At 57.6% G+C, this 26,245-nt stretch overlaps 1 protein-coding gene across 3 annotated transcripts in view; it reads left to right on the top strand.

Moving 5' to 3' along the window:
* The window catches only part of OLFML2B (olfactomedin like 2B), a 35,851-nt gene extending 11,803 nt beyond the window's left edge, over positions 1–24,048 (top strand). Inside the window, exons 4-8 of one of the 3 annotated variants that reach the window (XM_025892116.2) lie at positions 4,883–5,059; positions 10,563–10,791; positions 12,424–12,942; positions 22,297–22,473; positions 22,994–24,048. In XM_025892116.2, coding sequence (XP_025747901.1) covers positions 4,883–5,059; positions 10,563–10,791; positions 12,424–12,942; positions 22,297–22,473; positions 22,994–23,595 — 1,704 coding nt within the window. In that variant the 3' untranslated portion in view covers positions 23,596–24,048. Of the gene's footprint in view, positions 1–4,882; positions 5,060–10,559; positions 10,792–12,423; positions 12,943–22,296; positions 22,474–22,993 lie in introns of all 3 variants that reach the window. The other 2 variants (XM_025892118.2, XM_073884054.1) reach the window with 2 other exon arrangements.
* Positions 24,049–26,245: the final 2,197 nt, after the last annotated feature.

Raw genomic sequence — 26,245 nt, 5'->3', positions numbered from 1 at the left:
CAGGTGGCCTCCTCAGATGTGGGGACACATGCTTGCTACAGGACTTGGGGCCCACGCGTGGCCCAGCTGCAGTCTGGCTTTGTCACCTCCTACCAGGGTCCAGTGCGTCTTTTTACAACCCAGCAGCCTCTCCGGGGCGTGGGGGGGGGGGCTGGGGGGCGGAGAGCGGAGGGGGCGGTTCTCACCTTCTTTCCTGCCCAACCCGCCAACCCTTAGCTCACTTCCTCTTTTCCGCCTGCATATCTGCTCTGAGATGGCAAGGGCCAGCCGTGCTCCTGCTCTGCCTGGGGGCATCAAGTCCCGCTTTGTGCCGGGCTCTGCACGTGCAGCCCCTCGTTCCTTCTCCAGGCCGAGCCTGGTGAGGTGGGCATCCTTATTCCTTCTTCCTCCAGCTGGGGCCTGGAGGGGTCCCTTCACTTGCCTCGTGGTGGTGCTGATGGGGTGCACTGGTGCCCGGAGCCAGCCCCTTCCTCACCACGCCCCCCGTCCCTGGTTCTGGGGGGAACAAGAGCACAGAAGCCTTCCAGAGCTCTGCACCATGGTCGCTCCCCCTCAAGTCCCAACGCTTTTGGCTTACGCTGTCGCCGCCTCACCCAGGCAGCCACGCACTTGTCCAACAGCTGGACAAGGTCAGGACACATTCTGTACCCGTGGAACAGCTTCCCCCCAACCCCTGCCCCCACTCCCATTCCACCGGTCTGCACGCCCTCCATGGCTCTGAGCACCCGCGTGCCGGCCCCCGCTCCACCAACACCCAGTCCCCTGTGCCCAGGGACCCCGCCTGGTTGGCACACTTCCTCCCCTCCGGTGTGTGTGCCTCCGGCTATATCAGTGCGAGACGCATGTCCCCTTCGGCAGTGTGGGCTTGCTCCCGGTGGGAATCCTCCCGGGCCCCGTGCCCAACGTGGCACATGCGCTGCGAACACTGCTCAGGCCCCGGCTCTGCTCGGATCTTTAAATGCCGTGGCTGGCTGTGTCTGGCCTCCTGGGCCAGTCCCCTGTCTACCGGCTCTTCCTTCTTCCTCCCGCCCTCCTCTTCATCACACCGGCACCCTTGGCAGGGGCCAGGTAGGCCCCGTCCCTGCCTCCTCCACCACGTGGCCAGCACTGCCCATGGGCCAAGCTGCGCACACCATCACCGTCACGGCTGCAGCTGTCCCGAGGGGAAGAGCCTGACGCCTGAGGTCACGGGGTTCACGGTTCGGCCAGGGCAGATTCAAGAGTGCCCCGCGTCCCCCGTGCTTCCTGAGAAGTCTTGGTGTGAGGGAGGCAGGAATCTCAGGGGGCGGTGGGGAGCCCCACAAGGCCAGCACCCCCGGGATGGAGGTGGCTGAGTCCAGGGGTGGCCGAGGGGTGCAGCCGCTGCCCTGGGGGGTGCCACTGGCTCAGCCTGGCAGGCCAGTGGGGTGATGCCACCACCTGCTGGGTGTTTATTCAGGCGGCTGGCCGGCTTTGCCCTTCCCGTGAGGGGAAGAAACGATAGTGCTCCTCTGGGTTCTCCAGGCCAGACTGTATCAGACCCTCCTCTGTGGAAACCCCAAGTAACGGCTCCTCACTCAAATCAGAAAGGGTATTGGGGATTTATAAATCAGGGAGAAGAAGGGCCCTCCAGGGACCTCGAAACCCCAAGATCTCGGGAGCTGGGGCTGAGTCCGTGGGGCTGCCGTCGGCCTCGCAGCGGGTGCACAGGCCAGTGCTGACTCTAGCAAGGTGTTCAGGATCTTGTTTCGTAGTAAGGCTCTGCAGGCCCAGCCACTGGGCTCACCCAGAGGGGAGTCCTAGGGCCACATGGCGGCCCCCACCTTAGAGACTGTGTCATTGACCTTGGTGACGCCTCAGGAGCGACAACTGTCACCCGCCCTGACTTTGATCTTCGTTGGTTGGTGCTTTCTTGGTTATTGCTTTCATCCCCTCATGGAGGGTGGTCTTTATCAGAGCGGGATCCTCCTCGGTGTGGCTTACACTTGACCCCTTAGGGCCCAACGCTGAGCACACGAATGCGTTAATGAAGAAGTAACACAGGGAACCCCTGAGCCTGCTGGGCTGTGTTGGATGTCTCAGGACGTTGAGTGTTAACGGGGGAGATGCCTGGACCCTGCTTTCAGTAGGGGCTTGGGGATGTACAGAAATGCGTGAATCCTGGGGCACCTGGCTGGCTCCACCTGGCTGGAGCGGGCGACTCTTGATCTCAGGGTTGAGAGTTAGAGCCCCACGTTGGGTGTAGAGATGGCTTAAAAATAAAATCTTTAGAAACTAAAAAGAAGTGTGTGAATCCCACGAAGGCACCTGGCACCTTTCCTGTTGGCCCCCGAAAAATCTGGCTCCTGTAAGTCATCGTCTTCCAAGCATTTGGACCCCTCTCTTCCAGCAGGTGTACCCCAAGCTTCCTACCTTTAAGGTAGCGCTTCTCAAACTTGAATGTGTCTGCAGATTGCCTGGGGGTCTTGTTAAAATGCAGATTCTGATTCAGCAGGTCTTGTGGGGGCAGACTGCATTCCTAACAGTTCCTGAGGGTGCCCCCCCATCTGTCACCACACTTTGCATAACAAGGACTTACAGGAGTCCACCCTATCCAGATTTCTCTGCATATGCACGTGCGTATTCTCTCAGAGACCCTGAGACCACACTGCAATATTCACGGGCCCCTCTGATGGGCGCTCCCCGCTGCTCCAGAGCTGGCTGAGGACCAGGACCCTCCCCCAAGGGTCTTAGTGGTCCCACGAGTGAACCTCAGAGATAAGGGCCAGGAGTCTGGGTGCTGGGCTCAGCTCTGCCACTTTTGTTTTTATCATCTGGGCAAATCACATCATTCCTCTGGGCCTCGGTTTCCCCATCTGAGACATGCTTGAGTTCTGGGACCCTCCAGGGGCCTAGAAACCCCAACTGTAACATCCTATGAAAGATAACAACCCCTTTGTGTGTCACATGCACTTCCACATGTATTAATTTATTTACTCCTAGGAATTCATCGGGAAGTCCTAGTATTACCCCATTTTACCCCTGGGGGAACTGAAGCACAGAGACTTTGATTAGCCCGAGATCAAGGAAGTAGCAATAACACTGACGCGTGAGCCAGCCTGTTTCGTCCAGAATCCGTGCTCTTAACCCTTGCACTTGACTGCCCCTGGTAACACCTGTCAGGAGTGACTGCTCACCGAGTAAGACTGCTCTTTCTGGCTATTCCGGAAAGAAGACTTCTTTTTGGGGGGCTTTATCTCTCACAGTTAACTCTGTGCAATTTAGAGAGGCCAGCTAGGCCTGAGCCCCATAGAACACAGCAAGCCCTTCCAGGGCTCAAAATCGGCCATGAAAGGAAATGCCAGAAGAACCGTACGGCCAGTGGCTCTGGGGTCTGGTTAGTTTTAACAAGCACCTGGTGGATTCTTCGGGACAGCCCCTCTAGGAGCTACTGGAGCCGCAGTCTGGGGGTTACTGTCTGCCTGGGTGCTTAGACACCCCTGTCTGAGCCACGGTGGCTTTCCTCTGGGACTTAGCATTATCTTGCCAGGTAGCAGGGGTCTGAGTGTTTACACTCCCCATATCTGTCTGTTAAATACGGAAAGCACACGCATCCTCTGTTTTACATGTTTGCTTCCTCTGCCCCCCCTACCCCATAAACAGGGCTCAAGGAGAAAATCCCATCTAAAAACTCAGATGCAGGGCGCCTGGGTGGCTCAGTTGGTCAAGCGTCTGCCCTTGGCTCTGGTCATGATCTCAGGGTCCTGCTCAGTGGGAAGCCTGCTTCTCCCTCTCCGTCTGCCCTCCCCTGCTCACGTCCTTTCTCTCTCGAATAAATAAATGATCTTTTAAAAAAATAAATCAATAAAAAATACAACAAAAACTCAGACGCTTATGGAAACCTTAGAATGCTGGCCAGAGTTGGACAATGTTGGATCTCAGTGCAGTAAACTTCTCTCAAAGTAACCTGAGGTGAAAAGGCACCTCTGAGCCTGCCCATAACTGTCCCCGGTTCAGATCCCGTGCAGCGTCAACTCCTCTAGGACGCTGCCTCTCCCCTGTCCCCTCCCTCCTCTGAAATCCGTAAGTTCACACTTGCCACTTGCAGAATCCAGTGTGCTTGGTCATCTTCCTCCTGCTATGTGGGCCTTTTTTCCCAGTTATAGCTGGCATCTCCCCAGCACCCCAGGGCAAGAACCCCAGGGGTATCATGAGCCTTTTTGGTACCACACTGTACCTTAGACACACAGGAGGTGCTCACCAGTGTTGGTTGACTGAAATATACCTTTGGTCCCTTCCAGTATGAACCAGATCTGGAACACAGGTACTTTGCCAAGCGGGGGTCATTTCGGGAAGCTTTTTATGAGTAAATAGGAAAGTGTGAAACCCGCCCATGGGTTTTCTATGTAAACGATGCTTTTAATGTGCTGGGGGAATAGTTTGTGTTCACTAGAAAAGCAGACTAAGTAGATGTCTTTGGCCACCTCTTCTAAAATTGCTTTAAAAAAACCCTTCTTTCATTAATCAAGCTCCTGGTTCACAGCATGGGGTCCAAGTGAGTGGAATTTTTTGTCATATTCATCATCACTGGATAAGGGTGCATGCACTGTGTACCAATGAGAGAGAAGAAGCCGGGTGTCCTGGTGACCCAGAGACACAGCAGTGTCAGGTTTAGGAAAGCCATGGGGTTTGGGGTTATCTCCAGCAGCGGGGCATGCTGGAGCCACGCTGTCCTGGAAGGACTGCCCGGGGCCTGGCCCTCAGCATAGGGCTGGGTGCTCTCTAGGACCCCAGTCACTCCTTGGCCGATTTTTGGCCCGTTTCTATGCGTCTAGCTCTGAGCCCAAGAGAGGGACCAGCTGCCTCCTGCTCAGCGTCAGAGCACTTTCGTGGATCTTCGTGTGACACTTTTTTCTCTTCTCAGGAAGTTTCTAAAAACCTCACCAAGGAAAACGAGCAAATCAAAGAAGACGTGGAAGAAATTCGAACGGAGATGAGCAAGCGAGGGAGAGAGAACTGCTCCGGCAGCATCCTGGACGGCATGCCCGACGTGCGCTCGGCTCTGCAGAGGGACGCGGCCGCAGCCTACGCCCACCCAGAGGTACGGCCCTGGCTCCGAGGCAGCCGGGGGGTGGGGCGGGGGTTGGGCACAGTCCTGGGAAGCACGCGGCCATGGTCTCATTTCTTCTAGATGGCCCTTCTGCAGATGTGTTGGGGCAGGGGACTGAGTCTGTGGTACCTAATGGTGAAGCCCAGAGGGGCTCAGCGAGGAGGTGGTGAGGCCAGGACCCCGGAGTCCCAGGCCCCACCTCGCCTCTGTGAGCGCCCCTGAGTGATGAGTAAGGAGCAGTGTGCATGCTGCCTTGTCTGGGACCCCCGTGGTTCCCTCCTGCCGTCCTGGCATCATTATTGGCAGAACCTTCTTTCAGTCTCAAAAGCGCCCCAGTTTAGAAACCGTAAGTTGGGGGGCCTTCCTGTTGATACAGGACTTGTGGTGCGTTCGGCCTTCCGTCACTATCCCGGGTGGTTTTCCTCACGGCTCCGGCAGGCAGGCAGGCAGGGCGGAGATCAGGATCCACACTTTCCAGATGGGACACATCCAGGAACGCTCGTGGGACGCCTTACTCAGCAGGAAGCGGTGGCAGGGGGTCTCAAACCTCTGTTTCCTCCCACCTGGTGGCGTCCCGGCACGAGGTCCCCCATGCGAGAAATGGGACGCTGTCTGACGGTGTCTGGAGCGATCCCACCGGACCTGCTTGTCCAAAATGCCCCCGCCCGAAGCCGGCTTCTTCTCGCCCCGGTTACTAAGTTAGCTGATGTGTATTACTGTGGCTCCGCGTACGGCCATTTAATGTGGTGGTTGTGTCCTAAGCTGATGCCCAAGAAATAGTATCCATGTGGGAGCTAACCCCGAAGAGTGGAAGAGGAAACAGGTAAATTTGGTGGCAGGACTTGAAGAATGTGAGATGTAGTGAGTCTCACTGGATCTGGATCAAGTGTCATAAAAGGGTCCTTGGCAACCAGGGGACAACAGCAGTTAAGAGAAGCCTTGCTTGCTTTAACCGGGCCGAGGGTCGGTGGTGGTCGGCAGAGCCTAGATTCCAGATGGACCAGCCTGGGGCAGCAGGCGGGGTGCGGGGGAGCAGGCTCTGGGACAGTCAGAGCTGCTGAGCTGTTGCCGGGCAACGGGGCACGGAGAAGGGCTAAGCATTGCTACACAGGACTTTTTTGCCTGGGTCAGTAGGAACTGGGGCAAGAGAGGAAGTCAGCCTGCGCTTGGAACTCATGGAAACTCATCAACGTGGTGCCAAGCGGGCCGCAGCTGTGGGTTAGGCACATGTGTTCCCAAAGTAGGACGGCCGGCAGATGAGGACTTTGGGGGCAAGAAGCCCCAAAGACACTATGGGGCTTGCACCCTGCCCAATGTGTAACTCAAAATAAAACCAGTTCCAAACCAGAAAATAAGGATAAGGAAGGCCAATAATTTTCTGGCTTTGCCCACGATGACTACTTTGATGCTTTTTTGGATGTTATATTTCTTCAACGATTATTTTTATTCTCATTTTTAGTTGTCTCCCAACAGGCTAGCTACTAAGCTTGTGTTTAGTCTGCTTGGTGGGTCATCCTTGAACAGATCCGAGTTTATAAACCAAAAAGCCGAGGACATTCGGGCTGGAAGGGACCTTGGAGGCACCCTCTCCCCCCACCTGGGGCCCAGCGGCTCCTATCTCAGCCCATCTGGTATGTCCTGCTGGCCCAGTGCCCAGCGGAGTCCGGCATTCCCTGTCCTCTCTGGCTTCCAGCTTCCCGGTCGGCTGAGCTGGAGAATGCGGCTGTTGTCTTGATGATACATTATGTGGTATGTTCAGCAACCCAGCTCATATTTCCCGAGGGCAAACAGTAAACCAAATCAAACACACCAAACTCCTTTTCTCTTTGCTCAGCAAAGCCCTTTCCCCTCCTGAAATCCCCATTCATCACACTGCTGAAGTTAGCACAATCCACCCAAACCAGGGTGGCGGGGGGTAGAGCCAGGGCCAGGGAGGGGCGGGAAAGGGGAAGCTGGGAAGGAGGCCCAAGGCTAGGATCTTCCTCCCCTTCTTCGTCTTTCTGTGTGTTTGGCAAACCCCCTGCTAGAAAGGAGGCAAGTGGGGGCTAGGTTTGGTGGTTATTTTCAGGGTTCTTAGATGATACTGGGGTTTCTCGGAGTGGTGAGTGGCAATTTGTTGGAGGCTGCTCTCCAAGAAGGTCCTTGCCTGGAGGGTTGGCAAGGGGCTCGGGGGGCTGGGTTGGGAGTGGGGAGGGCAGGGTGGGAGCTGGGACTTAGGGACGCCAGGAGTTGAAGTCATTCAGCAGGCTCTCGGATTAGCAGAGAGGGGAAAGCAAGGCGTGGTGGGGGCAGCTGCCGCCCAGCTCAGTCTGTCGCCAGTGAATCCAAGGAAATTATATGTTCTCTGGCAGAGGCTGCCATGGTCTTGCTCCATCTCCTTGGCTGGGAGAGGGAACTGCAGTTCCTGCCTGTCCCGGAGAGCCTGGAATTAAAGACGGTTCCTGGGGTTTACCATGAAGAAATGACAACCTGCTTTTGCAATGCACGGGGAGACCAGGGTCCAGCAATTAGCCGGCCCACAGCGTCGGAGTCAAGCGCTGGGGCCCTCGTCAGCCTCCCAGCCTCCTTTCCCAGTGGGAAATGAGGGATCCCCCACGTCTGCTGGGCATCGGCCAGACCAGGGCCCTGTGGACCTGGGGATGTAGATGAGTTTTTGGATGGCAGACAAATTAGTCCCCGTGGTCACTGCTGTGGGCAGTGTGGCTTCATGGCAGGAAGGGGGCAGGCTCTGAAGACAGTGGCCCTGGACCTGTTCCATAAGTGCCCCCCTCCGCCCTTCACCCACTGACCTGCAGCCAATTCGCTATATGACCCTGAGCCCCTCTTTCCTTGCTTGGAAAGTGTGGATTGTGCTGTCTACCTTGCCCCATTGTTGTAAGGGCCAAAAATACCAGGAAGGGTTGTGTCTGGTCAGAGTGGGTGCTCCCTAAACTCCATCTCTGCAGGCCATGGATCCCTGCATCTCTCGTCGAGATCACCTCCCCAGCAGGAAATGGGAATTGAGGAGGGGCTGGTGGCAGGTGTGGGGGCTCCCAGGGCGCATGCCTGCACCTCCTTGGGTGCCTCTCCGCCGCCCCCCCCCCCAGGGGAGACTGGCAGAAGTGTGCCTCGGGCTTGCAGGAGCCGGTCTCCACAGACAGAGGAACTGCCGCATCTGCTCTGTCACCTGGGTCAGCTCTTCTGTCACAGGAAAGCTAGTACGGGCGTGGGGACGTGGTCGGGAATGACTCTGGGTTTTCTCCAGGCCAGATTTGTAAGGTCAAAACGAAAGCCTGATTCACTTCTTCTGGGGCAGAGTGAGAAAGTTGGCCATTATGGCCGGGCTTTGGCCGGCTCATATTCTGTGACCCTGAAGGTCCGGCTCTGCCTCTCAGGACATGGGGCATCATCTGGGGACAGAGGTGTTGTTTCCAAGTGGGTTCTGCTCTCTGGGTGGGTTTCACCGGGAGTCACAGGGTTTAGGGGAGCTTATCCACCTCCTCGTGGTGAGAAGGGGGCTTCTGCGGCTTAGGTGGCAATAGGAAGCTGCCTCTTCATTATTCGGCCCCGGGAGTCCTCCTGAGAGCAGGGCTGGGCCTGCTCTTAGGTCCCTTCACACTTCCCTGACGGAGCCACCACCCGGGAGCTGGACCCTTCTGTGGCGGCCCTGCTTTGAACACAGCTCACGGGGCCTGTGCCCAGAGTCTGTTGTTTTCCATGGTGGGTGACTGTGATCCTGGATTGGGGGCAGGTCCATGACCTGATGGACCAGAGACCCTGCCACACTGTGGACACAGGAGGGCCGAACCTGGGCTGCGCAGCAGCTCCAAGGAGGACTGGGTGGCTCCTTCTGTTTGACCCGAACACTCCCAGTGGTGTTGTCCTGGTGCCATCAAGATGCTCAGGTCACGGCAGCGTACTGTAAAGCATCATTTGACAAAACCCCAGTGCCAGGCATAAATGTAGCCCATTCCTTGGGATTTGTTATGATTGACAAACTCAGTGTAACAGGGGCGCCTGGCTGGCTCAGTCAGCAGAACATGTGACTCCCGATTTCAGGGTTGTGAGTTTGAGCCCCACTTTGGGCGTAGAGATTACTTTAAAAAAATTCAATGTAGCAAGTGTGAAGGAATCAAAGATGAGCAAGAGGTGGTTGCTAGTCTTCCAGTTCCTTAGAGTCTACAGAGACAGAATCCTTAAATAATGCCCGTAGAGGGCAGGCCGGGAGAGGGGCTGTGACAGAGGTATAGACTTGCGTCCATCGGAAGTTGTGTTCAGCGTTGAGGAGAAGCCCCAAACAGTAGAGGGGCTGCTGTTCTTTCGTGTGGAAGGAACCCGAAGGCAGGCCGGCCTCGGCGGGCGTGATTAACTGCACGGAGCTGTTAGCGATGTCCGTCCTCAGAATTGCCTCGTGGTCACAAGATGGCTGCTCAGCTGCAGCCCACCTGGTCCACATTTCGGGCCAGACCAGTTAGGAAGAGTGCAAAAGATGCCTTCCAGCTGACTCAGCCTCCCTTTTAAGGAACTTTTCCAAAAGCTCTTTCCACCAACTTCTACTTCTACCCCACTGGCCAGAACTTTGCCCTGCAGCCACTCCCACAAAGCCAGTTTCCCATTAGAAAGGGACAGGAGCTAGGATTTGCGTCAGTCAGTCAGAAGTCTCTGCCACAACATGCAAAGTGAGGATTGGGAAAGAGAGATTAATTACGGATGAGAAGGTCTGGGAGTATTTTCTTGAGGACCTGAGATGGTAGCCAGGCCTTGAGAAATGGGTAGATTATGGTAAGTAGCTCTGGGAGCGGGGAGGGCGTGGACTTCCCGACAGAGAAAACAGTCCCAGCAAAGACCCCGCAGCTCAGGAGAGCCAAGAGGGTGAGGAGTCAGCCAAGTGACTGAAACACCAAGGGTTGGGGCTGGGGGCGGAACCAGAGAGAAGAATGCTGAGCTGGGTCAAGGTCCGTTTTAAAGAGGGGTGTAAATGCCAGGCCAGGGACCTTGGACTTTCTTCTGGATGCATCAGGGCGGGTGTGGGGCCGTTCCTTCTGATCGTGGAAGTAAAAGCTTCCTCCTGAGGTGCGCATCTTGGGCCTCAGGCCTCATGTCCCAGCCCGGGCACTGTCGCCCACGCAGGGACCTCACTGGAAGCACCTGATACCAGATGGAAATCAGGCAGCAGCCCTCGGGCAGAGCTGAGAGGAGAACTGCACTCTCTGGGAAGCGCAGCGTGGAGGTTAGAGACACGTGCTGGAGCCAGGCTGCCAGGGTCCATATCCTACCTCTGCCACTTACCTGCTGTGGGACCTGGGGCAATGTGCATAACCTCTCTGTGCCTTGGTTTCCTAAGGTGTAAATGGGAATGATAAAGAGCTCCTGCCTCAGAGGACTCGTGGGGCGATTCCATTAGTGGGCACAAGTAAATCACCCAGAACAGTGCCCTGGCTTGCAGCATGGCCTCCTCCTGACCGCTGCCTGTCTGACCAGTGACCTGGCTTTCCCTTGTGTCCCCTCTGAGGAGCAGTATGAGGAGCGGTTTCTGCAGGAAGAAACCGTGTCCCAGCAGATCAACTCCATCGAGCTCCTGCAGACACGGCCCCTGGCTGCGCCCGAGGTGGTGAGGCCCCAGCGGCCCCTGCAGAGGCAGGTGCACTTGCGGGGCCGGCCAGCCTCCAAGCCCACTGTCATCCGGGGCATCACCTACTACAAAGCCAAGGACCCCGAGGAGGAGAATGACATCGAAGAGCAGCGTGAGTTGGGGTCAGCAGGCCACCGTGGAGGCAGGGTGGGGAGGGGGTCACCATTTGGACCCCTCTGCAGTCTAATGACTGCTGTGGCCCCGCAGAGCCAGCGGGGTCATGGGGGGAATCGCCCGCAGTGACAGGTGATCCAGAGTTCCTGCTGCATTTCCTTATGATTCGCTGAGCCACCTCAGGCTGGTCACTTGAGGTCTCTGGGCTTACGGAAGATCACAGAGCACAGCTGTAAGGGACTTTGGTGCCCTCCAGTCCTGTTTTGGGGACACTGAGGCTTGCGGGGGGGGGCTGATGTGCTCAGAGCCCCACCTGGTGTCCCTGCCTCCAGGGGACCTGGGCTTCCCCCCCGTCCCAGTTTGTGCTCTCCTAGCTGTTGGCATAATCAGTTTGCCCACTTTTAACCTTGTTTGTTGTCTTTTTAAATTATTGATTTGTGGGATTTTTTTTTTTTAATTCTGGAACTAGTCGTTTGTCAGTGGTACGTACTGCACACATTTCTGCCCTGCCCGTGGCTTGCAGATTCAGTTCCTTAATGGTGGTTTTGAGAAACAGATGAAACGCAATTTAGTCTGTATTTCATTTGTGGTTAGACCTCTTTGTGTCCTAAGAGAGTTTGCTTCCTCATATTCCTTCTCTGCTCAAAACCCTGGCCCCTCCCCCACTTCACTTAGAAGAACTGAAGTCCGAACCCGGCGCCCAAAGCTCACGTGGTCTGGCTCCTGTGCCCTCCCTGCCATCACTGGTTACTCTCCCCGCACACCCGCCCCCCGCCCCGCCTCGTCCACACTGGCTGCCCTGCTGCCCCTCGGCTTTCACAGGCACGTTCTGGCCTCAGGGCCTTTGCACTGCTGCTCTTCGCCCCGGAATTCTCTTCCCCGGATGGCTGCTTGGCCAGCTCCCTCCCCTCCTTCAGGTCTCTCTCATCTCCCTCCTCACCACCTGATCCATCACTGCAAGCCCTCCCCCTCCGCCTGCCAGCTCTCGGGACACGCCTCACCCTACTCGACTTTTCCCCCCGGCACCATCAAGCGTGCTGTCTACTTATCATTTAGTGTCTGCGCCCCTAGACAGAAGCTTCACGAGGGCAAGATGTTTGTTTTGCCCGCGGTTGTTGAGCGTGCGCCATAAACATGTGCTGGATGAACGGACGGGGTGGCTGGCTTCCCCCAGGCTCTGTGGCCGTGGGTGTGTGTCTTCCTGGTGTCCCCGAGCCTGGGTGGAGCTCAGAGGCAGTCTATTCAGAGACCCTCCAGGAGAGGCAGTGCCCTCCCATCTCTGCGACTTCTCACCTTCCTCTTCTGAAATCCCAGCCGGGCCCCATCTCTGAACCACCGAGTCATGTTGAGGAAAGGAACCCTCTTAGTATTTTTTTTCTAAAGATTTTATTTATTTGAGAGAGAGAGAGTGAGGGAGAGCACGAGTGGGAAGCAGAGGGAGAAGCAGGCTCCTCCACCGAGCGGGGAGCCTCACGTGGGACTGGATCCCAGGACCCTGAGATCATGGCCTGAGCCGGAGGCAGACGCTTCACCGCCTGAGCCCCCTAGGCACCCCAGGAACCCTCTTCTTAATCTGCCAAGTACCACGAGCTGTCCTTGAGTCACAGACAACCTTGTGTTTGTTTCCTAGAAGACGAGTTTTTCAGTGGTGACAATGGAGTGGATTTGCTGATTGAAGATCAGCTTCTGAGACACAACGACCTGCTGAGCAGTGCCACCCGGAGGCCAGTGGTCACCCATCAGGGCACCACTGGGATGAGTGACACGCAGACCTCAGCTCTGGCCGCGCCCTCCGATCCCAGCACGCCGGACCCCATCCTGTCTGCCTCAGTGGAACAGTTCTCAGCACCACTCCAGACCTCCTCGGTGTTTCCAGGTCCCATGACGGAGACGGAGGCAAGCCTGGAACCTTCCACTCAGGTACCAGCCACCACCGTGGCCCACACAGCCACCCAGCAACCTCCAGCCTCCGCTTCCCCGCCAGGCACCTCTGGGGACGCATTTACGGAGGCTCTGCACACGGGCTTGGTGCCTCCCACCACGGTCCGGACAGACTCGCTGGGGAGAGATGCTACCACGGGGCAGAGCACAGCCCCTGCCAGCCCCACCCTGAGCCCAGAAGAGGAGGATGACATCCGGAATGTCATAGGTGAGTTCCTTCTGCCTGGACTCCATGTCCTGCTCAGCTCTGGTAACAGGCTCCGCCTGGGTTTAGATCGAAAGCAGAGAGAGGAGTCAGATGGTCAGACTTCTCTGGAAGGAAAAGCAAGTGGAGTTATGCCTTTGGCCAGCGATCAGTGTTAATAACATCTAGGGGTGTTGTTTTGAGAGAGAGAGAGAGAGAGAGAAAGAGAGCATGTGCTCTCAGCCCCACACATATGTGTGAGGGGAGGGGGAGGGACAGAGGGGGAGAGAGAGAATCTCAAGCAGACTCCTTGCTGAGCACGAAGCCTGACACGATGTTCGATCTTATGACCCTGAGATCATGACCTGAGCCAAAATCAAGAGTCGGATGCTTGACTGACTGAGCCACCCAGGCGCCCCAACATCTAGGGTTTATGTATTTGAAGCGTGCCAGTGACACTAATGGGAAGCTCCTTTCTAAGTACATATAAGTCACTGGAGACAGGGCCCTACCTCACTGGTCAGTTTTGTAAACATTGGTTGAGTGCTTTCTGTGTCCTAGGCTTTGTGATGGGGATTGAGTATTTGGCAATGACTAAGTTTTCTGCAGTAGGTTTACCAGGCCATGAAATACCAAAGGACTCTTACTCGTGGGGTCAGGGTGAGAGGTGGTCCTGGAATAATAGAGAAGAGGGAGGAGAATTACTGGTACAGTGGGCCCCAGGGCCCGATCCTGCGAGTAGCCGCCTTGGAGGGCATGGGAGCCACCGTGGCTTCATGTGATAAATGCCAGAGCAGCAGAGGAGTGGAGCAAGAGAGGGAGCACCAGCGTGGCCTGGATGCTAAGAAGGCTGGGGAGGCCGTTCTAAGGAGGTGTCGTTTGAGCTGGGTTTTGAAGGATGAACAGGAGTTTTCTAAACAGAGAAGGGAAGCTTTCTGACTTAGGTCTAAAAGAGCAAAGCATGTTCCAGAAGCGTGAAGAGTGCAGCCCTGTTCTGTGCCCTGTTCTGGGAGCTCCAGAGCCACACGATGACTCTGAGAACTGTGGATGGAGCATGCACTGGGGAAGGACAGCTAGAGAAGGAAATGGGAGGTGGCTACAGGTGTCTCTCCCAAAGAGAATGCAACCAAACTTCCACTGAGGCACCGCCGAGACCAGTTGAAAAATAACACTGTTGACCAATAGTCCATCAAAGTGCTTGTTGAGAAAAGTACGTGCTTTGACAGAGGACATGGTTTGCCCTGTACCTTTTCCTTCTTCCCATTTCCCGCTCCCTTGGCCACCTTGTCCCCATTCCCTCCTCAGAACAAGATGCTGGCTACTGTCAGACAGGTGGTGGAAGGAGCTCCTGCCCTGAGCAGACACCTGAGTTACAGCCTGGGCTCAGCCGCTAACAGCTGTGTGACCTTGGCCGAATCCCTGCCCTTCTTTGGGTCTCCGATGAAATTAGATATTTGCTAAAAGACTGTTTCTTCCACGAAATCCTGCGGTTTCTTGCAGTAGGTTTATCAGGCCATGGTACAGCAAGGGATTCTTATTGGGGGAAAATCCCAGAATAATGACAGCGGGAGCAGGGAAGTAACCAGTAAAAATAGTCCCCAGGGCAAAATCTCATGAACCTCCGAAGAAGGCAGTGCGTGGGCCACAGAGGTTGGGTGGGAGCAGGAGAGGATGTTTTTTTTCATTTTCTTTCCCTTCCATGGTGGAAGCAAGCTGACCATGGCATAGAAAGCAGTTTCTCTGCAGGGACAGTGAATTCTGAAGCTGTAGGTCCTGCTCAATTTTCGCAGAATGCCCTGGGGCCTGAGCCTGAGGTTCCCACTTCCTCACTGGCTCTGGGCAGCCTCGACCGTGCTCCTGGGACCACAGGCCCTGAGCCCTGCACCGTACCCCCCACTCTGCCACCGCTTCACCCGTGAGGGGGACAGTTCCCCCAGAAACGTAGCCGCGCCCCTCCACGGGTGGCTCGGACATGGACACTGGAGACAGGTAGGCCTGCACACCTGTGTGCCCTCGGTGACTCGGTGATAGTGTCGATCAGCGTCGGAGCCTCCTCCCGGGGTGACTTCCTTGCCAGGAGTGGAGTTCTCGGCTGTGCCTGCCTCCCCTGGGGCCTGCCAGCAGCGTAACTGCCAACAGGCACCTTTCTGGGGCTCTCAGGAGCCCGCCTCCTCCAGGAGCCTGCCTGAGTTGCTGATCCCAGAGGGAGACACCTCATGTCTTGGCGGCCAGTCACCTGGTGGGAGCCAGAGGGGGGAGAACGTTTCCTCTTGCTGTTCAGTATTCTGTTTCACCAGAATGACAGCAGCGCGTGCAGGGTGTAAGATTCTGCTTCCAGACTGGCCTGTAGGGTTTTGCTTCTGGGGTCTTCCACCGAGAGAACACAGGGACGTGAATGTGGATGCAGGGTTTTCTTCAAACACACAGGGGTGAAAAGACAGGGTGGCTCAGAGAGGGGACCGGGCCGCGTGGACTCTTGACTGGCTTGTTTTGGGGAATCTTTTTTTTTTTTTTTAAGATTTATTGATTTATTTATTTTTCAGAGAGAGAGAGAGAGTTAGAGAGGGCATGTGCGCATGCGAGCACATGAGCAGAGGGGAGGGGCAAAGGGAGAGGCAGACTCCCCACTGAGCAGGGACCTTGATGGATGTGGGACTTGATCCCAGGACTCCAGGATCATGACCTAAGCCGAAGGGAGATGCCTAGCCACCTGAGCCACCCAGGTGCTCTGGGAATCTCTTGGTTTTTTTTTTAAGATTTATTTATTTGAGAGAGAACACACGTGAGCATGAGCAGGAGGGGCAGAGGGAGAGGGAGATAGGGTCTCAAGCAGATGCCCCCCTGCCCTGCTGAGCACAGAGCCCAGCTCAGGGCTTAATCTCACGACCCTGAGATCATGACCTGAACTGAAACCAAGAGTCGGATGCTCTACCAACTGCACCACCCAGGCGCCCTTGGGGAATCATTTTTAATTGCTTATCGCTGTCAGCTGCCTCCCTGGGGCTGCTGTGCGTGTGGGTGGGATTTCCTTTCTGGATCCTTCTCTGCAGACCCCTGATTATCTGTGCCTGGTGAGTGAGACCAGGTTGCGCTTGGTGTCCTAGTTGCAGGTAAATAAAAGCCATTTGGCTGAAACTGACACAGGCCATGCATTTGCTGCCCATGAAGGGTGTTTGCTGTTTAACGAGCCTGGCTATTTGAGATGTGGTCTTAAGTGGGGCTGTTTTTAAGAGGAACACCCTATTCCACACTTTCCAAATCTGACTTTGTGATGTCCTGAAATGCCTAACCATGATCCTCAGGAGAACTGTAAACCTTTCAGAAAAACTCCAAAAACAAGTAAATTAGAATTAACTTTTGGTTATGGAAACAAGCATTTGGCTGAAGGGTAGTCGCTGTAGGACCGGGAAAGGAAAAATGCCGTCAGTGATGGCAGCTGGCTCTCCCAAGGGAGGGCTCGGCCACCATCCCGGGGCCTGGGGAGGGGTCAGCCGCCATCCCGGGGCCTGGGGAGGGGTCAGCCGCCATCCCGGGGCCTGGGGAGGGCTGCTCAGTTCCCGCAGAGGAAGGAAAGGCTGTGCTACGTGGGCCAGGCTCCGCGGCTCCGCAGAGCCCCAGACTTCAAGGGCTGCAGCTCCTGATGCGAGTTTTTCCACGGGGCTGGTTTGGGGGTGGGGAGGGAGAGGGGAGGGGCAGGGAAGAGGACTGTCAGGATGATGACAGTACCAGTGAGAGCCTGTCTCCTGTTGAATCCTATAGGAAACCTGATCTGGGAAGACCAGGCTTCCGGACTAGCCTGAGACCTTAACAGTCCCTGAGGTTCGCTGGCCCTCCAGCTGTGGGTGGGGGAGGGGAGGGGAGGGGAGGTGGCCAGGCCTGCCTGCCACGTGTCAGGGGGCTGGCCTGGGCTGCCTGAGAAAGGTGGTGCTGGAGGGGCAGGAGGGCAGGAGCCCTGGGGGCCAGGCCTCAGCCAGCCCAGACACCAGACGCAGACAAGACCGGTCCCCGAGCCCCACTCCACGGGCACTCTGCTCCAGCTGCTCGGTCCCCAGCCCCCTCACCAGCCCCCTGCAGCCACAGGGAACTTCAGTCCTAACCAGGGGCTCTGGCCCTGGAAACAAGAACGGGAAGTGGAGACCTTGCTTATAGGTGGGTGAGGAATAAAGTCTTCCCCTGTGCCAGGAAAAGGTTCCTTGAGCACCACTGTGCCACCTTGAAAGGGAGTGAGAAGGCTCACTTCCCAGGGGACTACTTGTGGAGGGCGACAGGTGACGGGCGTGGCGCGAGGATGAGCCTGGCAGACGGGACATTCTTGGTCCAGCTGGGGCCGACGTGGGTTCTGACGGTGGGCCCCCATCTCCCGGCGTGCTCGCCAGCATGCGCACCCCCAGGGGAGAGGGCGCCGGCGCAGGCCGAGCACGGGGTGGGGGGCAGTGCAGGGAGCCCCGCGCGGGGGCACAGGCTGGGGGACAGGGTTCTGGGCTAGGGAGCCAGGGGCCTGATGACGAAGGGGAGCACGGCCTTAACTCTGAACGTGGTAGAGAGGGTTTGAGGCAGCAGCTGTCCTCAGTCAGGGCTGCCGGCGGGTCTCAGGCAGGTCGGTGCCCGTGCCCGAGCTGTTGGCGCCTCGAAGGCAGGCGGGGCAGCGACCTCGCTTGTGTTTCACAGCCCGATGGGCTGCATCGGGCACTTGGGGTCTGAGGGACTCTGTTCTGGAAAGAGGTGCTGACCTGGCTGTCTTGAAGGACGAGGAAGAGCTAGCCAGGCCGAGAACGGAAGTGGTGCCACAGTGAGGAGGAGCAGGGCTGTGGGAGCAGCAAGCTCGGGGCGGCTGGGGGCCTGTGGAGCCCCGGCCCCAGTGAGCACCTGGGGGCCGTGATGTTAAAGGTCATGAATAGAAAGCTTTTCCCGTTCTTCTGTGCGCTCTCTCTCTCTCTCTCTCGTCAGTCCATTTTTTTTCTTTGCTAGTGAAGAAATATTAAAAATTCAAAGTATTAGCGTGAGTTTTACCATTCATCTTTACACGGTGAATGTCAGTTTTAAATGCAAATATAAGGTCACTTGATTCCGATGTGGAAGTCACCAAAACGACACAATTCCTGTGTCACAGCTCCTTCATACATAAGTGTTTTGTTCTTAGCGGAACAGTGGAAATGCTGCACAAAGCCAACTCAGCCGTTTTGTTTTACTTCTTGATATGTGCACATGTTAGCAACACTCCCTCCCTCCAGCCCACTGAGTAGGGAAAGACTGAAAAGAAAGACTGTGAGTCACCCAGTCTTCCCGTCTTCTTTGTCATTTTTAGCCTAAGTTGTTGGCTAATACAAGCAAGTAACACAAGTAAGAAATAATACAGGGATATTTACTTGGTTTTTCGTGTTTCTTAAAGCACCACCGTCTTCTACGCTCAGAGCCGGCTCTGGCCCGATGGCAGGTGCGGCACTGGGGCTGCCAGGCCCCCCCTTACTCAGTTGTGGGGGCAACTCCCCCCGAGTCTGGCTGAACTCCCACGTGCAGTGAGTCTGCCCGGAGCTCTGTTCATCAGGCGTAGCAAATGCGTGCAAATGGGTGACAGGAAGGCAGACACACACAGGGTGCACAGTCCTGTGCACACGCGCGCACACGCTCACACGCTCCACTGTCTAGACTTCGCTTCTAAGAACACAAGGTCACAGGCAGAATGATGAAGAATGTCAGGATGGGGACAGCGGGGCGTCACACCCAGGGCTCCCCCTTCCGAACGAGCTACAGATGCCCGGGAAGACCGGTGGTGAGGGGCCGGCCAGGGAGGTTGGCCTGGCAGCCCCAGGGCTGCATTCATCCCAGGCTGGTTTGAGTCTGGAGTTCGCCTTCAGGGCAGCCGCCCTCCCGACCCTCCCTCCGCAGCCTCTGTGGCTGCCTGTTGTCCCGCACGCCCCGCTCCGCCCGGTTCAGTCCCTGCGTGGCCCCCGAGCCATCTGAGTTTGAGAACTCCGAATGGGGGGATGGCCAGAGCGTGAGTGGACGGGACCGGGACGCCCGGGCGCCCCGCAGTGGCTGGCGATGGCGAGGAAGGGTTTACGCAGAGCACAGCTCTGTCTGCGCGGCGGGATAGGCGGAGGGGTGCGGAGATGAGCCGGAGGGGCCAGCTGGAGTGACCCCAGAAAGAGGCGGTGAGGTCTGAACTGAGCCACAGAGGTGGAGGGGAAGGGCAGGGAGAGCGAGGAGACAGCGAGCTGTGGGTGTGGGGGCGGGAGGAGACAGCAGAGGGCCCCGGGCTTCTTTTCAGACCCTGGCACCCTGTGTAGAGAGCCCCTGGCTCCCGGGAATGCCAGTGATGAAAGGGGCTGATGCCTAGAAAGTGCTTCGTACTCGGTCACCGTCACTGAGAGTGGGGACCCTTCGAGGGTGAGTCACAGGTAGCGCTGTCTCCTCTGTGGCTTCTGTGAACTGCCCCCCACCCTCTCCCCCTCGAAGAGCGTTACCACGCGGTGCCTTCTCTCCAAGGCTGACGTCTGCTGCCAAGGGCAGGCGTGTCTGAACGTCCCCGATCATCAGACTGTGGTGATGGGTCCGGGCCTCGTGGTTAACTGACCTTGAACGTGTCTTCAAGGGCTCTGAAACCACACGTGTCTGCCCGCCATTCCTGCCTGCGTGCAGGCCTGCGTCCCTCTGTCTGAGGGCCTGTAGAGATGTGCCCCGGGGTCTTGGGTGCCCGCCAGTGGGGACTGCCCCCCGCCCCCCAACCCGAGAAACAAGGACACCTGACTCCAGGGCTGACTCCATCTGTCCCAGCGTCCTAGGCCTCCTGTAACAAATTACCACAAACTTTGTGGCTTAAGTAACAAACGGATTCTCTGATGGGTCTAGAGGTGAGACGTCTGAAATGAGTCTTAGAGGGGCTAAAATCAAGGTGTCAGAGGGCCAGTTCCTCCCGAGGCTCCAAGGGAGAATCCGCATTCTGCCTTTCCTGGCTTTGGGCGGCTGCTGGTATTCCTTGGCTTGCGGCCACATCCCTCCTGCTTCCTCTTGTCACATCTCCCTCTGCCTCCCTGGTAGAAGGATACTTGCTAGTGCATGGAGGACTCACCGGATAATCCAGGATATCCCCCCATTTCCAGATCTCGGACTCAAATCACATCAGCACCGTCCCTTTTGCCATCTTAGGTCACACTCACAGGTCCCAGGGGTTAGGACATGGGTATCTTTGGGGCCATGACTCAGCCTGCCGTGCCGTCCTCAGAGTGGATTCTCCAAGCCTTTTCGTGAAGTAGGTGGGGCATATAGCATGCCCGTTTTCCCGCAGAAGAAACTAAAGCTCTGACATTTTGGAGGCAGTACAGACTTCGGAGTTGGTAGCAGGGCCAAGACCAAGGCGAGGCCTCTGACTCCAAACCTGGGACAAATTCTGTAGCCCCCCCTCCCCCAGGACCCTGCTGCTGCAGAGCCTCAGGGCTGAGACAGAACCGTGTAGGGATTTCGGGGCTGCCCAGGGCATCCCAGTACTTCAAAACTCAGATGAGTCCTGGCTTCTGGGAGCTCATCGGCAGTTTCTGAGTCTGGTCCGGGAGGTGGCGTAGCCATGACAGCCCCCTGACAGAAACCCCTCACCCCCCATCTGTGGGGCTCTGGGGCGTGGGTGAGGGTCTGCCCTGCCTCTGAGACAGGGAGTCCATGTTCTCGCTGGGCCTTGCCAGGAGAAGGCAGCACATAGAAATGCTCCTCCCTGGGGACGGCCCACTAGGGCTTACCTCAGTGCAGAGGAAGCACGAAGCCCTGCTCAGCGCCAGGGAATGAGCGATTTTCCACCAGACCACTGCTGCCTGGGCTCAGCTAGAGCCTTCTCTTTTATTGTCTTGAACAGATGAGCTCAGTTGTGGGGGAATGAGGATTTGGCGGCTTGGTTCTGTTGTTTGTCTTGCGGAGACTGAATCCCTCCCTCCCCACTCCGTCAGATCAGGACCTAATGAACCCCACACAGAGCTGCCTGAACCCTGCCAATTGCATCCCGCTGTGGGGCCTGCCTGGGAAATAGTGTGCACCCCACCTCCAGCCGCCTGCTGCCCCAGGCACAAAGCCAAGGGCACGGTGCCTGCCCTGTCCTGCCAGCTTGAGCTTCTTCCTCAGACCACGAATGGGGAAGCAGAGTGGAGGGAACGGACTGGAACAGTTCAGAAATGAGGGTGGCCTGGAATTGAGAGAGCCCTCAATCCAAACTGGAGGCCTGTGTGTTTTGTTCAGGTGAACACTTGTCACTGTCACCCTTCCGTCTGCCAGTTTGATGGCAGGTGGAGGGGTGATCTGCTGGTGAGAGCACACTGCTGGGGGCAGGGTGAGGGCGGGGGCACCTTCCCATCTCCTCCGTAACCCACCAGCACGGGGATAGAAAGAACGCATGTCCTCAGCGGTCACACACAATTTCAGTATCTCTGAGGGCCGTGCTCAATAAAAACACTACATATTAAGCATTCTAGGCTTTCTACTTGGTCTAGAACTCGGCAGAGTGCTGGTGGCCTTTGAGGGCTCCTCCTGGGCACTAGGTCACCCCAAAGAGCCCCTGAGGAGTATAGCTCCTGGGCACTCGGTCACCCCCTGCTCCTGAGGCAGACTTGGCTTAGAAGGGGCTCCTGCAAGCCAGAACAAGCTGCTTACGTGGAGCTTGTTCCCCTTTCCTCCAGGTCCCCAGAAGGGGACCCTGGCATCTTGCCTACAGTAGCATAGGGGCAGAGGCTGAGGACAGCTCTCTAGGACCCAGCAGGTGGGCCTCAGGGGCACGAACATCCAGTGTTCAGTCTACACTGGTGTGGCCCCAAATACCCTGGGCCAAACCCCTTGGGGCAGCTCAGCCGCTGGTGAGCTCCGTGTCCCTGGGTCACGTGTGGCAGAAAGTCCTCAGCTCTGCTCATGCGTCCCCTGCTGCTGTGTATTTGTCCAGATGCTGTATCTTGAGGACTGAGAACGAGGAGGAAAGCCCCAGCCCCGCTCCCTCTGTGCTTGGGTAGGGGCGGTCATGGAGGGCAGAGGGGGAGGCACGGGCATCCTTGAGAGGAAAGGGGACATCCTGTGAGAGGCTCATTCACAGCACTGTGGGGACAGATGGAATCCAGTCGAGGCAGGATGGTCTTTCAGAGGAGGATGTGGTGTCAGAAGAGAACACGAGATTAAATCCTTGAGGGGGATGAGTTTGTAGGATTGAGAAATCAGAGGACGGTGGCAGCAGGTGGCTTTGTAGGAGTGGAATGTAGGACTGATGGGGGGGGGATGTGAGCGGATGATGCTGAGGTGTCCAGGCTCAGGTCGGAAGCCCCCCAGAGGCCACAGACCGGAGGAGGGGGCACAGATTTCAGGGGCTTCAGGTCTTCCTTCATCCCAACCCCGCCAACCCCTCTCCTCCGTCAGGAAGGTGCAAAGACACCCTGTCCACCATCACGGGGCCGACCACCCAGAACACCTATGGGCGGAACGAGGGGGCCTGGATGAAGGACCCCCTGGCCAAGGATGAGCGGATCTATGTCACCAACTATTACTACGGCAACACCCTGGTAGAGTTCCGGAACCTGGAGAACTTCAAACAAGGTACGCGCCGTGGGCCCGCTCGGGGGGTGGGGGGGTGGGGGGTATTCCTCCCGTCCCCGCGCCCCCTGTTCCCATCACGGCCAGATCACTCTGGGAGGTGCCCGCGGACCAGAATGGGGACTCGGTCTTCCGGTGGTGAAAGGACCTTCCTCGTCGCGGAGGTCCCTCTTCCGCATGCCCCACATTCTGTGCGCTCCGCTCCTGGGGTCCGCGTTGGGGGTGGGGGAGGGGTAGCAGTGAGCTAACCCCCTTCCTAGAGCCGGGCCCCTGGGGGGGGAGGAGCGCCTGGGAATGGGAACTGTTCCTCGGGGTGAGGGTTGAGCGTGCGGAGGCTCACCAGCGTGAAGCCATTTGCTGCACAAAACTAGAAAGTGGCGGAGCTGAGACGCAGCCCCAGGTCTGCGGACTCGGGGCCGCCGGCTGATCCGGCCCCCCCCGCCCCCCGACCCCGCGGCTGCCCCGCCCCCCCGACCCCGCGGCTGCCCCGCCCCCCGTCCTGAAGCCCCGCCCTCGCGCGCAGGTCGCTGGAGCAACTCCTACAAGCTCCCGTACAGCTGGATTGGCACGGGCCACGTGGTGTACAACGGCGCCTTCTACTATAACCGCGCCTTCACCCGCAACATCATCAAGTACGACCTGAAGCAGCGCTTCGTGGCCGCCTGGGCCATGCTCCACGACGTGGCCTACGAGGAGGCCACGCCCTGGCGGTGGCAGGGCCACTCGGACGTGGACTTCGCTGTGGACGAGAACGGCCTGTGGCTCATCTACCCGGCCCTGGACGACGAGGGCTTCAGCCAGGAGGTGATCGTGCTGAGCAAGCTCAATGCCGTGGACCTGAGCACGCAGAAGGAGACCACGTGGCGCACGGGGCTGCGGCGCAACTTCTACGGCAACTGCTTCGTCATCTGCGGGGTGCTGTACGCCGTGGACAGCTACAACCAGCGCAACGCCAACATCTCCTACGCCTTCGACACCCACACCAACACGCAGATCGTCCCCCGGCTACTGTTCGAGAACGAGTACTCCTACACCACCCAGATAGACTACAACCCCAAGGACCGCTTGCTCTACGCCTGGGACAATGGTCACCAGGTCACCTACCACGTCATCTTCGCCTACTGACACCCTGGCCCCACGTGCGGAAGTGCAGAGGGGCTCCTGGCACCTTGTGTGCGTGCGTGCGTGTGTGGATGCGTATGTGTTGTTTAAAAAATATATATTATTTTGTATAATATTGCAACTGTAAAATGACAGTTTGGGTCTATTTTTTTTAAGTGGATTGTAGATCAATCCATACACGTATGTGCTGGTCTCATCCTCTACAGTTTATATTTTTGTGCAAATGGACTTCTCCTTTTGACCAGGAACCACCTTCCTTCAAACCCTCAACCCCTCCAGCTCCCAGATCTTAGCTGTTGAAAAGGGTTCTCCATCTGGGTCTTGGAGGCACCAGGAGCGGGAGTGAAGGAGGCAAGAAAGAAGTGTTAAGGGGCGGGAAAATTTTTATGTATTGGAGAAGTTTTAAAAACCCAGAAAAATGCTTTTTTTTTTTAATAAAGAAAAAACGTAAAACCAGCCCAGCCTGGAATGTGTTTTTGTTCAGCACGGTTGTGCCGGGCACGGCCGATCCTGTCCCCCGAGGAGCCTCAGTCGGCGCGGAGCCCCCTCCCCTGCTGAGGGGGCTGTCTGGGGGGCCCTGCACACACCCCCCCCCGACTCTGCGTGTGCTTCCATTTCCAGGCACGAAGCACTCCTCTTCCCCCCGCACACCAGCTTCCTTGCTCTGTTCTGCTTTTTTTTGGTCATTTTGCCTAAGAGGTGGGAAGCTGTTCATTCCTTAGTCCTTACATGGGGTGTGGTGGACACTATTAAAAGCAGGAGGCTTGGGGCACCGGGGTGGCTCAGTCGGTTAGACATCTGCCTTCAGCTCAGGTCATGATTCCCGGGTCCTTGGAGGCTCCGTGCTCAGCGGGGAGTCTGCTTCTCCCTCTGCCCCTCTTCCCTACTCGTGCTCTCATTCTCTGGTGCTCTCTCTCTCAAATAAATAAAATCTTTAAAAACAAAGCAGAAAAGGAGGCTGAGTGAGGGTGACCCAGTCTCTGCATTGCTGAAGCAGCTCGCGGTCAGTCAGTCCGTCTTTCCCTCCTCATCCTCGTCATGAACTTCCCTGCCCACCTTCCCCTCCAGGAGAGGGGCCAGGGAGGTGTGTGCAGCGTGGGGGGAGGCCTGCGCCCCTCCCCAAGCCCGGCTGAGCCCACGGGCCTGCCCTTTCCTGACCACAGAACACAGAACAGGACACAGAAAATCGGGAAAAGCTCAACAAGGGACACCTGAGTTGCTGGGAGGAGGGCCGGCCCCCAGGATGAAGTGGGAAGGCCGGCGCATCATGTCACCGCGCTGTCCCCCCACCGTCCCCCCCCCCCGCACTGTTTAAGGAGCAGCTGCCGGGCGAGTCCTTCTGCACAGAGCTCAGGAGCCGCCTCCACACACGCACACACCACGCGTCCATCCCTGTGCTGAGAGCTTCCAGCCCCACCCAGCTCTCCGTGTCCTCCACTTACACCGTCTCAGATCACAAATATTCAAAGGACTTCACTCCGCCCTGGGGCTGTTTGGGTCAAATTTTCCCCAGTAAGTGCAAGTGCCCATCAGGTTTTGGGGCAGCCGGAGGGTTGGTGGGAGAGAGGGGGTTGTGTCCAGTGTTCAGAAAGATGGCGGACGATGCCCGTGTCCAGAGGCCGCACTCGGCCGGAGGAGGGAACGACTGTTCTTGTCAGGCCCTGGGTGGGAAACCAGAGCCGAGACTCAAGCCCCCCCAGGTAGGGCTGCCCTGAGGGACCGGGGTGAGCCCCCGGGGGAGTCGCTGGTGGGAAATTAGGTCTTCCGGAGATGTTCACGGATCTCCCTCTGTCTGTGGAAAGTGATACGTTTACAGTTGCCAGCCTCCCGGACCAGGACTTGTCCCACCACCTGGCGACCTCGCTGCTGGGGGGCCCGGAGGCCAGGGCCAGCTGTCTGCCCCCTACCGCCTGTGCCAGGGCCTCCCAAACTGCTCACTCCTCGGGTCTCTGCCTGCCCTGCAGCGTCCAGAAAGGCTTCAGACTTCAGGCTTCCGGGACAGGGCGGCCCTCGGGGATGGGCCCGGAGCACGCAGTCAGGGCCCAGCTGTGATGCAAGATGACTAGCTCTGAGAGGCCCCGCTTGCAAGGATCCCAGGACACAGGCCGTCTTCCCTGGAAAGCCGGGAGCCGGCCTGAGAAGCCTCAAGACAGGGGCCAGGCGGTCCTTCCGCCGAAGCCGAGGGAGCAGCCGCCCCGACGGGCCGTGTCAGGAGCTGCGGGCCCCGGACGCAGGCGAAGCCGAGGGAGCAGCCGCCCCGACGGGCCGTGTCAGGAGCTGCGGGCCCCGGACGCAGGCGCTCAGCTGTAGGAAGGGCAGCTCCTCACCCCCTCGCTGACTCAGGGATCAGGCTCCCACCTGGAAACTCACCTGGCCACGCACCTGGGTGTCCGTTCTCCCGCCGTTGGTTTTCAGAGCCCTCTCCTGGCCCCTCTGTAGGGCGCCCTCACCTGCCCTCCGTCCAGTGAGGGGCCGCCAGCTGCAGCTGGTGTGTGAGGGAACTGCCCCCTCGGGCCACGGCCACCTGAGGAGCGGCTCCCCACGTGGCTCCCAAGGGCCGGAAGGAGGAAGAGGAGAGTGACCGGAGGCCTGAAGCCGGGTGGCAAGCCGAGGCGTCGCTGAGCACAGACAGGCCGCCTCCGGGCCGCTTCCC

This window comes from Callorhinus ursinus, unplaced genomic scaffold (genome assembly GCF_003265705.2).
Source record: "Callorhinus ursinus isolate GAN/ISIS: 27379988/994484 unplaced genomic scaffold, GSC_fseal_2.0 scaffold54, whole genome shotgun sequence".
Lineage (NCBI taxonomy): Eukaryota > Metazoa > Chordata > Mammalia > Carnivora > Otariidae > Callorhinus > Callorhinus ursinus.
The sequence above is the reverse complement of the archived record's forward strand: the minus strand, read 5'-3'. Positions and strand labels throughout refer to the sequence as shown.